The sequence below is a fragment of the Enhydra lutris genome, unplaced genomic scaffold (assembly GCF_002288905.1).
Source record: "Enhydra lutris kenyoni isolate GAN:26980312 unplaced genomic scaffold, ASM228890v2 scaffoldscaffold19, whole genome shotgun sequence".
Lineage (NCBI taxonomy): Eukaryota > Metazoa > Chordata > Mammalia > Carnivora > Mustelidae > Enhydra > Enhydra lutris.
In genome coordinates this window covers 31,638,689-31,652,715 of record NW_019154103.1, presented here as the reverse complement: position 1 = coordinate 31,652,715, position 14,027 = coordinate 31,638,689, and the positions used below count along the sequence as shown (strand labels likewise).

General features: G+C 38.2%; 1 protein-coding gene across 1 annotated transcript in view; it reads right to left on the bottom strand.

The window, feature by feature from the left end:
• Positions 1-14,027, bottom strand: part of LOC111148291 (FER tyrosine kinase) — a 468,603-nt gene that overhangs the window by 21,077 nt on the left and 433,499 nt on the right. The window contains exon 18 of the mRNA XM_022504772.1: positions 4,094-4,248. Coding sequence (XP_022360480.1) covers positions 4,094-4,248 — 155 coding nt within the window. The remainder of the gene's footprint in view (positions 1-4,093; positions 4,249-14,027) is intronic.

The following is a 14,027-nucleotide window of genomic DNA, read 5'->3' as shown; positions in this document are numbered from 1 at the left end:
CAGGAATGCAAACCCCCTGGGTTCCAGAGCCTGATGATCAAGGGGTCTTCCCTGTGTGGCAACTGCAAAAACCAGGCTACTAGATATGTGTGAAAACTCCCCTCTGAGAGATAATGGTGTTCTGGGGTGCAGGAGGAGAATGTGCAAATGGCATCTGCCAGCTTTCATCCCTGAAGGTATCTCCAGCAGACCCATAGATGTGTATTAATAAAATACCTCTCAGGCTGATGCTTTAAGACTATCAGATGAGCTTCTTTCACATAGCCTGTCCATTGGCTGCTTCTGCTCTGGGTCCTAGGGCAGGTGATTCCAAGCATGGGGCCTTTTAAGAATTGTTTTTACATTTCCTGTAGCCTTGTGAGTACTGATGTGAGCCTTGTTGGTTTTCAAAGGTCGATTTTTGAGAGCTCACCTTTCAGATGCAGTTTTTTTTTTTTTTTTTAAGATTTTATTTATTTATTTGACAGAGATCACAAGTAGACAGAGAGGCAGGCAGAGAGAGAGGAGGAAGCAGGCTCCCCACCGAGCAGAGAGCCCGATGCGGGGCTCGATCCCAGGACCCTGGGATCATGACCTGAGCCAAAGGCAGAGGCTTTAACCCACTGAGCCACCCAGGTGCCCCCAGATGCAGTTCTTAAATGCTGGGATCCCTGAAGTGGGGGGCTTAAACCCTTTGCTCTTCAGGGAGAAGCTCTGGGTTTTTAGTTCCCTCCTGATGATGGTTCTTGGTGCTGGGGGTGCAGTTTATGGTGAGACTGTGTCTTAGCCTCTCTTACCTGCTGTGATGCAGGTTTTTTCTTTTGTTTGCCTATTATGTAGCACTTGCTTAGCTAGTTTTTAGGGGATTTTTTGTTTTTTTTTTTTTTTGAGAAAATTGTTCCACAGACTTATGTCTGTGAGAGGAGATGTAAGTTTGGGATCTTCCTACATCATCATGTTGAACCAGAAACTTGTTGGATAATTTTAATGGGCTAAGAGCAATTTACAATTGTACAGAATTTTGCTACTTCTCCATCTCATTTGGTCCTCACAATACCCTTATATGGAAAAGGCACTATCTATCTTTTCATCTTGCAAATTAGAAAACACAGGTGTAGAGAAGCAGATGACTTGCCAAGGTCTGCAACTAATGAGATAACTGGTGGGAAATGTGGCCCTGATGATTGATCCAGGACTCTTTTCACTATAAATCCTGCCTCCTCCTCATTTCAGAGTACTTAGTCATATCAGGCTAATTAGAGGAAGGTTCAGCCCCAAATTCTTAGGTAACAAATGAAAAAATGTCTTTTTAAGATTATTTCTTAGTTGAAGATGAATATCTTATTTGCTCTTTACAAGCACATTCCTTTGGCAACAGCCATATTGAGCATGGTAGCAATATATGCTGAAAAGATTATTAAGTATGCTGCCATTTTGTGTTCAAAGAGTAGGGGAGGAAATTTATATGCAATGATGTGTCGTGTGGCTAGAGATAGGAGAAAGGCTTACATGTCATTGTAGGCTCTTTACTATTGCTTGACTGAAAAAAAAAGTGTCATTTTTTAGAAAATTAAATGACAGCAACACTAATGACAAAATAATGGTGAAAATAAGTTTAACTCTATGGCCCTAAGGCAAAATTTCTGAAAGCTTCCTTAGATGGAAGGATCTTTCTGTCAACTTTGCTCTCAGATATCATGGGAGACTTGGGCAGTATTTTGGCTACTCTCAGGCAAGAGTGAAGGGAAGCATCAGTGGGGAAGAAAAGACCCTTAGGAATAAGGCAGAATCTTGTCACCAATCATAAAATAATATTTGCATAAAATATGAAAGAAGTGTAACAAGAAATAGGTCTTTCAATAGATATATTTACTACTCTTGTTAACCTCTGAGGAATTCCCTCATTGGGTTGGGTAATAAGTATTCCAGACTTCTTCCTCATCTACTGTTAAAATCTCTCCCCCTTTGTCATGTAAATTGCTCTGCACTGTATTAATAGTAAAGACTGCTAAAAGAAAAAATGTCCCTCATTGCCAACCAAAGACCTTCATATCTCTCTTTATTACTTAAAATGCTGTAGGTCTGGCTCTAAGAGATATCTGGAAATAGAATTTTGATTTGTAAATACTGCAGCTTGAAATTCACCTATAATACATTTTGGTTGAAAGGCAGAATTTCACTTGGCAGAATAGTAAGAGGACTTTCAAAGGCAACAAAGAGGATCTGGTTAATAGGGTTAAAACAAATCCTAGCTAGATTTCAGGTCTCCCAAGTCTAGTTCCATCCCCCTTATAGGAATACTATAGGAAGGTACAAGAAGGGGTTAACAACGTTTTGTCATTTAAAGAAAACCTCTGCATAAATAACAGGTTACAGTCTTTTGTCCTGTGATTGTTCATCACTGAATATAATCTTAAAGTCCTATCACTGTCAAAAATAGCAGGGCTGCCATTTTCTCTAGATGCTGAGGAATAGTGGAATTAGTCTGCTATCATTAGAAAGCTTATAAAAACTTCTCTTGGCAGCACATGGGAAGACAAATTGGGGTGTGGATTAGTATCTATGGAGTGTTAAGCTCAAAAACTTCATCATTGGGTACTAGACAAATTAGTCAATTTCTCATAATGACAATTACATACAACATGTACTCCATAGTATCGTTAGTATACAAAATACAGAACAGATCCTGGTGTCTGAATCAGCCCCAACTACTTTCCAAACCAATCACATTCCGAAGCTTTATCTGGAAAACACCTGGCTGTTCCCCGAAAAGGTAAACACAGAATTACCATATGACTCCTAATGTATACCTAGAATAAATAAAAACAGGTACTCAAACAAATCCTTGTACAGAAACGTTCACAGCACTATTCACAGTAGCTGAAAGGTGAAAACTGCCCCAAAATGCATCACTGAACTAACAGATAAACAAATTGAAAATATGTACAATGGGATATTATTCAGCTGTAAAAAGGAATTAAGTTAATTATACATGCTACAACATGGATGAACCTCAAAAACATTTAAGAAATGTATAGTATGTATAGTATATTCCATTTATATGAACAAATATGCAGTATAGGTAAATCCATAGCAACAGAATGGAGACATGCGGTTGCCAGTGGCTGGGGGAAAGAAGAAATGGGGAGTAAATGGGTAAAGGTTATTATTTTGGTGTGATGAAAATGTTCAAACTAGAACGAAATGGTTATACAATACTGTGAACTTTACTTCACTTCAAAATGGCTAATTTCAAGTTATATGAACTGTACCTCACTTAAAAGCTTTGTCTTTAATTTAGGCATTAAGTTAAAGCATTTATAAATGCCCCATTTTTCATAATGAAGTAATTTTTCATTTTAAATCAGTAAAGAATCATTTTATGATATTTCCATTTAAAACATACTATACCCATTCACCAACTTATGGCTCATATGCTGCTTCTCTTAATGAAAATGTAATTTATAACTTCATTTAAAGCACAATCTCTCTCAATTCTGAGTTATTACCCATCTTGTTATAGACCATTTTATCCCAACCACAGATAACGCAACCTGTATTTATTTCCAGTTACAATGACACACATACAAAAATTCCTGCCGTTTTAAAAATGTAACTTCCATCTCTCTCCACAAGACTTATTCACGTTCCAGAGACCGAAATGCTAAGAAACCATGTTAACTTTTAAAGTGAAACTATAGAGTGAGAAACTATACACTTGACAATATTTTCAAAACCTATTACATGAGGTTATTGTACTATTTGTAAGACATTCAAAAGCAATGGTCCAGAGACACAGTTTAAAGACACACTTTAAAAATAATCTTTTTTTTTTTTTTTTGGATTAGAAAAAACCCTCTCCAAAGTGCTTGTAAGTATATCCATCTTTTAAACCTAGCAATCTTAACATATAGAAATCAGCCGAATAAGGTTAATGAATTAAGTTTCTGCTCATATTTAAGTATAAAATATGAATGCTTACACATTATTGTGTTGATTTTCAAATCATTCTAACTTGGGTTCTGCTTTACTCCTGTAATTTTGCTTGTGTATGTTTTGTGCTGATGGAGTACATTCTTAACCACCAAAAAAGCAAAATAGTCTGTCATCTTACCATAATTAAGAGCTTCTGGTGCTGTCCATTTAATGGGAATCTGCTTTAAGCCAGAAGATGAATACACTCCCCCATCCTCTTGACGAGACATTCCAAAGTCACTGATTTTCAGAATGTTATTTTCACCTACCAGGCAGTTTCTTGCAGCAAGATCCCTAGGTTACAATAAGACATAGAAAATACCTATTAAAACAAATTGAAAGCTGCTTTCACATTTATGACTTCCACACTTTGCAATTTTACATTTGCAGTGTATTTATAATGAGGTTAAGAATGCTTGTGATTTACCAGTCCTTCTCATCTTTTCTGTCATAGGTAAAAATCACCAGTGAGAATATTTGCATAGGAAATGGGCCCCATGCTAATTTTCTAGGCATCACATATATTCCCATTTAAATAGAAAAACAGATTCTAGGGTTAAGAGAAAATCACAGAGGAGAGGCTAAGCAAACTTGGCATTATTCCTCATTGGACTGAATTTCCTAGAGCAGCACTGTTTTACATAACTTCTGTGATGATGGAATGTTTTCTGTCTGTGCTCTGCTGCCCAACAGGTAGTCATTAGCCACGTGTGACTATTACACACTTGGAATGGAACTCATGTGACTGAGAAACTGAATTTTTAAATTTACTTTTAGTGAATTAAATGTAAATAGCTGCATGTCACTAGATAGCCTTTGGCTGTTTTGGCCTCAGAGCTTCCCACAGTGGGGAGAATGGCTGAGGTGCCAGAGAAGCTTGCGACTATTTTTCTACTGCATCTGGGAAAGGCAAAACTGTATGATCTGGCTCTGCTGGTCTCTTCCCACCTTACCTTATTGCACTCTACATAATTTCTAAATTCTACCCATACTGGGCTTCTTTTTGTCCTCAAATTTAATAAAAATCCCCTAGCATGACAAGCTTATTTCCACTGTAGGGCCTTGCTGTCAGCTGTTCCCTGTGCCTGGAGGGCTTTCCTTCTCGGCTATAGTATAGCTGGCTCATCTTCATTCATTTTTAGCTCAAATACCCTCTTAGAGAAATCTGTCTCGATCATCTCTCTTGCTCACTGCTGTCCTCCTTATTAGATAAGGGTGAAGTCCCTACTCTAATTCTAGTGAGAAGCCCTTCAATAATCAAATTCCTATATATACCTAAATGCTTATACATTTTTATATATTTATATATGTATAGAGGAGGAGAGACTATGTATGTGTTTACGAATCTATACATACACACAGAAAATCAGGTATGTCCAATGGGTGTTGGGTATTAAGAAGAAAGTTGTATAAAGGGAGGGATTACTGCAAGGAATCCTATTTTAGATAGGCTGGTACGGAAGGTCTCTTTGATAGTCTGGTATTTGATCAAAGATATGAAGGAAATTAGGAAGCAAGCCATGGGGATATCGTGGAGAAGAGGATTCAAGATAGAAAAAGCAATAGATAACAAAGACCCTGAAATTGGTCCATGCTTGGTATATTTATGGAATGAGTGAGGGGAAGAGAATAGTCAATTTAATCAAAGGGTTAGCCAGGACCAAATAACATATAGCTTTTTATTAGTACGTTCCTCAGATTTTACTCAGAGTAAGCTGGAAGGTAATCAGAGAGTTCTGCATACAGGAATGGCAGATCCAGAAAGACCACTTGAGACTATTTCAGAAGTCCATGAAAGGCAATAACAGCCTGCATGAAGATGGAGTCAGTCAAATATATTGGTATATATTTGGAAAGTATAATCAATAACATTTGCTGGTAAGATTGGATGTAGAGTAGGAGAGAAAAAGAATCATGGAAGACTCCAAGATATTTTGGCCTGAGCGCCTGGAAGGATGGACCTGACATTTATTGAAATAGGAAAGGTTACCCCAAAATTGCTGGAAATGATACAGGAATTCAGCCCAAGTCACAGGGTATAAAATCAATGCACAGAAGTCAGTTGCATTTCTGTATATTAGCAATGAGACAGAAAAAAAGAGAAATCAAGAGAAATCAATTTACAATTGCACCGAAAACCATAAGATACATAGGAATAAACCTAACCAAAGAGGTAAAGGAAACTGAAAACTATAGAACTATGAAAGAAATTAAGGAAGACACAAAGAAGTGGAAAAAGAGTCCATGCTCATGGATTGGAAGAACAAATGCTGTTAAAATGTCCAAGGTACCCAAAGCAATCTACACATTTGATGCAATCCCTATCAAAATATCATCAACATTTTTCACAGAGCTGGAACAATCCTAAAATTTGTATGGAACCAGAACAGACCCCCTAAGTAACCAAAGTAATGTTGAAAAAGAAAACCAAAGCTGGAGGCATCACAATTCCAGACTTCAAGCTGTATTATAAAGCTGTAATCATCAAGACAGTATGGTACTGACACAAAAACAGACACATGAATAAGGGAACAGCACAGAGAACCCAGAAATGAACCCCAACTCTATGGTCAACTAATTTGGCAAAGCAGGAAAGAACTTCCAATGGAAAAACCGTTTCTTCAACAAATGGTGTTTGGAAAATTGGACAGCCACATGCAGAAAAATGAAACCGGACCATTTCCTTATACCACACACAAAAATAAACTGGGTAGAGTGCCTAAATGTGAGACAAGAATCCATCAAAATCCTTGAGGAGAACACAGGCAATAACCTCTTTGACCTTGGCCACAGCAACTTTTTGCTAGACAGGCCTCCAAAGGCAAAGGGAAACAAAGGCAAAAATGAGCTTTTGGGACTTCACCAAGATAAAAAACTTTGGCATGGCAAAGGAAACACTTGAAAAAACCAGATGATAACCAACGGAATGGGAAAATATCTTTGCAAATGATAAAGGACTATAAAGAACTTATCAAACTCAATACCCAAAAAACAATCCAGTCAAGAAATGGGGAGAAGACATGGTCAGACATTTCTCCAAAGAAGACAAACAAATGGCAAACAGACACATGAAAAGATGGTCAATATCACTCATTATAAGGGAAATACAAATCAAAACCACAATAAGATACCATCTCATATGGGTCAGAATGGCTAAAATTAATGACTCAGGAAACAACAGGTGGTGGCAAGGATGCAGAGAAAGGGAACCCTCTTACACTGTTGGTGGGAATGCAAGCTGATGTAGCCATTCTGGAAAACAATATGGAGGTTCCTTAGAAAGTTAAAAATAGAACTACACTATGACTCAGCAATTTCACTACTAGGAATTTATCCAAAGGATACAAACATAGTGATTTGAAGGAGCACATTCACTCCATTTTTATAGCAGCAATGCCCACAATAGCCAAACTATGGAAGAAGCCCATATGTCTATCAACAGATGAATGGATAAAGAGGTGGTGTGTGTGGTGTATACACACACACACACACACACAAAATGGAATATTTCTCTGCCATCAAAAAGTGAAATCTTGCCATTTGCAACAATGTAGATGGAACTAGAGGCCATTATGCCAAGCAAAATAAGTCAGTCAGAGGACAAATACCATATGATTTCATTCCTGTGTAGAATTTAAGAGACAAAACTGATGAACACTGGGGAAGGGAAGGAACAGAATTTAATGATTCATAATGATTCATTATTTACATATAATAATAGTAAAATAAATAAAAATAAAGTAAGACAACAACAGGCAAACGAAAAAAGACTATTGACCATAGGGAACAAACTGAGGGTGGTTGGAGGAGTGGTGGATGGCAGAATGCGGTAACTGGGTGATGGGCATTAAGGAGGTCATTATATAGTATTATATGGCAGTGATGAGTACCAGGTGTTATATGCAACTGATAAATCACTAAATTCTACCTCTGAAACTAATACACTACACATTAATTAAATTCAATTTAAAGTTTTTTTTTTTTAAAAATGGAGGTTAGTTGGAGGTCAGAGGACAAGATTCATGGAGTTGAGTGGAGGTGGCCACTTGCCTCCCACTGTCCATTTCTTCCATTTTTTTAAAGTAAAATAATCCCAATTTTAGTTGAATATATTACCACCCATCTAAAAACTCCTATACTTCCCAACTTCCCCTGCAACTAGATATGGCCATAATCTAAGTTCTGGACAATGAGATATAAGCAGATGTGTTCAGAATCTCTAGGAAGTTTCTTATACCACCTCACACCTGTCAGAATGATTAAAATTGACAACTCAGGAAACAACAGGTGTTGGTAAGGATGCAGAGAAAGGGGAAACTTCATGCACTGTTGGTGGGAATGCAAACTGATACAGTCACTCTGGAAAACAGTATGGAGGTTTCTCAAAGAGTTAAAAATAGAACTACCCTATGATCCAACAGTTGCCCTACTAGGTATTTACCCAAAGGATTAAAAAAAATACAGATTCAAAGGGACACATGCACCCTGATGTTTACAGCAGCATTATCAATAACTGAACTATGGAAAGACAAAGGTGTCCATCGACAGATGAAAGGATAAAGATGTAATACACACACACACACACACTAGAATATTACTCAGCCATCAAAAAGAATGAAATCTTGCCATTTGAAACAACGTGGATGGAACTAGAGTATTATGCTAAGCAAAATAAAACCATCAGAGAAAGACAAACACCAAGGATTTCACTTCTATGTGGAATTTAAGAAGCACAAATGATATGTATAGGGCAAGGGAAGGAAAAATAAAAATAAAGAGGCAAACCATAATTGACTTTCAATTATAGGGAACAAACTGAGGGTTGCTGCAGGGTGGGTGGTGGTGGTGGTGGATGGGGGTCTCCTAAATGGATGATGGGCATTAACGAGGGCACTGGTGATGAGTACTGAGTATTATATGTAAATAATGAATCATCATTAAATTCTATTCCTGAAACCAATATTATACTATATGTTAACTAACTTGAATTTAAATAAAACCTTATAATTAAAAAATTTTTTTTCCCCATTACATTTCTCCCTCCTGCTAACATAAAGAGGAAGCATACTAAAGTTGGAAAAGCATCAAGACATAAGGGGCTTGGGTGCCTAATGAGTATGCCATACCTGTTCTGGACGGTCTACCTCCCTATCCGTGGACTTTTTGTTCTAATATATGTTTTCTCACGTGTGTATTTTGTTATAGGTAGTCAAAAGTAATCCAGTATGGGTGGAGGAGAGCCTTGGTTTTAGACAAGTAGAGTTTATTAGATATCCAAGTATAGATGTTGAGTAGGCAACTGGATATATTAGTCTGGAGGTTAGAGCTAAGAGTTGTCAGCTTTCAGATATGAAGCTATAGAATTACAGAATGCTTTCACCTAGAGAGTGAGTGTAGAAAAGAAATAGAGGTGTTCAGGTGTTCAGAGGTGTTCATTTAGTTTCCTGTTCTGTAGTTTCCCCTCTCATTTCTCTTGTAGTTTTCCCCTATGTGGACCCAAATTACACAATAATACAAGGGAGGCAACATCAGTGTCTGAAACCTAATAGAAATCACATTTTTGTGAGCGGAGGAATCAGGAAAAGAGGTCCTTGCAAGTGGAGGGAAAAGCATGGAGGGGAAATAGCCAGAGAAGGGTTCCATGTTTGAACCCCTGAACCCTTACTGGTTCCATGTTTGAACCCACACAAGTTTCAGCCTAAATGCAGAGTACACATTTGATGGGCAGACCTAAGCCCATTTAGAGAACTAAACTCTCTTAAACCACTTCCCATGTCTCAGAGTAACTCCTGACTGTCTCACACAGGGCATACCAAGACAAAGGCTTTGAGAAGTTAACTGTGAGATGAATCACTGTGAGGCAGTGAACCTATATTCTGAACCTAACTGGGTTAACTGTGTGCTAAAACAAACACAAAAGCAATCAGCTACCTCCAGCACCATATAACAGGGACTCAGAACTTGTAAATGTAACATTCACAACATCTAGGGTACAACTCAAAATTGCTAAACATACAGAAAACAAGAAAAATGTGATCAACTCTAACGGGAAAAACAATCAACAAATACCAAGATCATAGTAACCACATATAAAGTGGTTATTACAACTATACTCCATAAAATAAAGGAAAATACTTTTGAAATTAATAGAAAAGCAGGCAATCTCAGTCGAGAAATAAAAACTAGAAAAATTATAGAAATAACATACCCCAGCTGAAGAGCACAAAGAAAGGAAAATAGAAAAATGTGAAATGAGCATCAGGGACCTATATAATACCAAAAGATTGAAAACACATTACTGGAGTCCCAGAAGTAGAGGAATAAATGACTGAGGTAGAAAATATGTTTGAGAAAATAATGACTAAAGAAGTCCCCAATTTAGTTGTGAGAAATAAGTTTGCACATTCAAGAATCTCTGTGAACTCCGAACAGGATAAAAATCAAAGAGAGAGAGAGAGAAAAAAAAAAATCCACTTACATATATCCCAATTAAGCTGCTAAAATCCACGGAAAAGAAAATGTCTTAAAAGTAGATAAAGAAAATGATTCAAATAATCACAGATTTCTCAAAAAAAAAATGGGGGCAGAAGACAGTGGAATAACATCTTTCATTCGTTAAGATAGCTATTCTTCCCAGTTGATCTACAGACTCAATGTATACCCAATCAGAACTCTAGCAGATATCTCTGTCAACTCAGAATTCCATAGCTAGCAAAAATATCCTACAGAAATGAAGGCAGAATAAAGACATTGTCATATGAAAGAAAGCAGAATTAACCAACCAACAGCAGATCTACTCTACCAGAAACACCAGTAGTATTTCAGCCTAAAAGATGATACCAGAAAGAAATCTGGGAAGCACAAGAGAAATGGTAAATATGTGGGCAAATATAAATGTTTTTCCCTCTTAAGTTCTTTAACATGTGACTGAATACTGAAAATGAGTATTATAGCATTATCTAATCAGGTTTTCAGTGTATGTAAATGTTATACATATGACAACTACCAGCTTAGTTAAAAATTGAGTGTGAACAAAGGGACCCATATGGTTGCAAATTTTCTACATTTCCCATGAAATGATACAATATTAACTCCAAATAGTTTGTGGAAGTTTAGGTATATATATTGTAATCTATAAAGCAACTCCTAAAAAAAGATATAGAGAGATATAGCTAAAAGGTCAAAAGACTAAATTATATAGGATGCTAAAAAATATCAAATATTATATATTCAAAATATCAGTATCTAGACTATAAAGTGGTTGTTACTACTGATTCTACAGATAGAATAAGACAGAGATGGTTCAGTATTTATAGACAAAAACAAATTTGGTTTCAAAAAATATTCCCAAAAAGCAAACTCCAATTCTGATGGTTTCATTCGTAGGTTTTATACATTCAGGGAAGAAATAACCACGTTATGGGAACTTTTTCAAAAAACAGAGAGTAACTGCCTAACTCACTTCATGAGGCCCGCAGAACTCTAATACAAAACCTGGCAAAGACACTATCAGAGAAATACAGAAAAATAGAAAAATACCCTCATGAAGATAGAGCCAAATATTTTAAACAAAATATTAGCAAATCAGAAGTGGGGGAAAGATGGTGGAGAAGTAGGAGACCCTGTTTCAACTGGTCCCCTAAAGTGACCTAATTATCTACCAGAACACTCTGAATACCCATGAAATCAGCTTGAGATGTAGGATTATACACTTCTGGATCTCTACAGGGGCAGAGGACACCAATGGAGAGGTAAAGTGAAGTGGGGAATGTTCCGACTGAAATCTGAGGATAAACAGAATGGGGAGGAAGCCACCAGAAGTGACCCATTGGAAAGTAATACCCCAATATGAAAGTGCCCTGTGACTGGGGACCAGCATTAACTTGGAGTCTGGTTAAAAGCACTCAAAAAGAGTAAAAGATCTTAAGGGGAAACTGGTGGAATCCGGTGGTCACAGCCACTGCCGGTGATCACCTGGGCCAGACAGAGTGTGGCGGAGCCTCCAGTTACTGGTCCCTGAGCCCCCGGGGTTGTGCAGCTTGCCCCACCGCTTGGCTGGGTGCATTCCCATCCCCACATGAGGGAGTCTGGGTGCCAGCCTGTGCTCTCTAGACCTACAGCCTTTTGCAGTCTGCAAGCACTGCGTGACCACGGTCTGACCCACTCCCTGCCCATGCCTGGGAAAGCTCCGGGCAGGCGCTAGCCAATGGTCTCTAGGATTGGACCAGGGTCTGGATGCTCCCAGCCTGGGCCTGAAGGAACTCAGCACGATCTCTGGTTGGGATCCCTCCACGGCGACCTGTGCAACCATGAGGTCTGGACCCCAGACAGCAGTCCTGGCAAAGGCAGTCACCAGAAGCGGGCTCCCTGGACCAATATCATTTGCGGTTTTAGTGGCACGGGGGTGCAGAGACAAGCGGGCACTTTGGGGGACCCCTGAGATGGTGGCTGGGGATGTGCATTGCCTATGGGAGGTTGCATGGTTCAGCAGAGTTTGCAGAGGGGGAATTGTGTGTTCTGGACTACCCAAAGGGGAGCAGACCGAGGCTTCTCTCTGAGACAGAGGTCTGGGTGCAGTTTGCTTTCCACTAAACCTCCGAAAAGCTGCAAAAAGCCACCGAAGAACAAAAGCCTGAAAAACCGGTTTCCACGGAACACAACACAGCAGGCCCCTTCCCCAGAAAGTAAGCCAAAAGAACGAGAGGACAACCACCACAGGGTCCCCATAAAACTGTAAAACCCCAACATCAGGGGAAACCAGTATATTAAGCTCCTGGTATTGCCCTAAAACCTGTATATTTCATAGATACAACTTTTATTTTTAATTCGTTCTCACTATTCTTGTTCTTTTAAATTTTTTTAACCTACTTACCATTACAACTAGAGGTTTAATACAACATATTTCATAATCTTTTAACTTGAGCTTTTTTCATACACATACTGTTTTTCTTTTTCTTTTCTATTTTTTTTAATATTCCTATAGATATGAGCTTCAAGGTAATCTTCATTCCCCAATCAGTACTATCCCCTATATATAAACCAGTTTTAATCTCCCTTTATCTCTAGAAAGTTGAGTCCTTTAACAAAGATATCAAGATACACCCAGGAAGAATCAAAATAACCTTCCTCGCCCACATCTGAGGATTTATAACCACCCTCCCATCTTTTTCCTCTGTCAGTGTTTCTGTGTATTTGTTTTTGTTCTGGTATTAAAAAATCTTATCCTTGGAGTTCATTTTGGCTGGGTTATTTTTTTCTTGTCATTTACTTTTGTCAGTCTTTTGTTTGTCTGTTTTTGTTTGTATACCATGTAAGTCTTACTTTTGGGGCTCATTCTGGCTGAGTCTTCTTTTTTTCTTTTCTCTGTCTCTCTCTTTCTCTCTTTTTTTCTTTTTGGTGGTGACTTCTGATTGCTCTGAAGCATTCCAGGGTACACCTTGCCTGGATTGTGGTTGATATATTCAGCTACACATCCCCTCAACCACCTCTCACCAAAATAATGAGGAGGAACACCCAACAGAGGAAAAATTCAGACTGTGCCCTCTCCATCAGAACTATTGGATATGGACATAAACAGTATGTCAGAAAGGGAATTCAGGGTAACAATAATCCAGGCAATAGGTAGGTTGGAGAAAACCATCAGTGACAACATAGAATCTCTAACGGCAGAGGTGAAAGCCACCTGGGAAGAAGCTAAAAACCGCTATCAATGAGACCCAATCTAATCTAAATACTCTAACAGCTAGGGTAACTGAGGCAAAAGATAAAATTAGTGATCTAGAGGACAAACTGATAGAGAAAAAAGGATCAGGCGGAGGCATGGAAGAAACAACCTAGAACCATGAAAACATAATTAGGGAAGTAAATGACACCATGAACATTCCAACATCAGAATTATTGGGTTCCCTGAGGGGGTGGAGAAAGAAAGAAGACTAGAAGATAGAGTTGAACAAATTCTCGATGAAATTTTTCCCAAACTAGGGAATGGAACCAGTGTTCGCGTCCTAGAGTCAATGAATTGAGAAAGACCTTTGGCACTTGATTGTGAGACTGATGAATCATAATTTTAGACG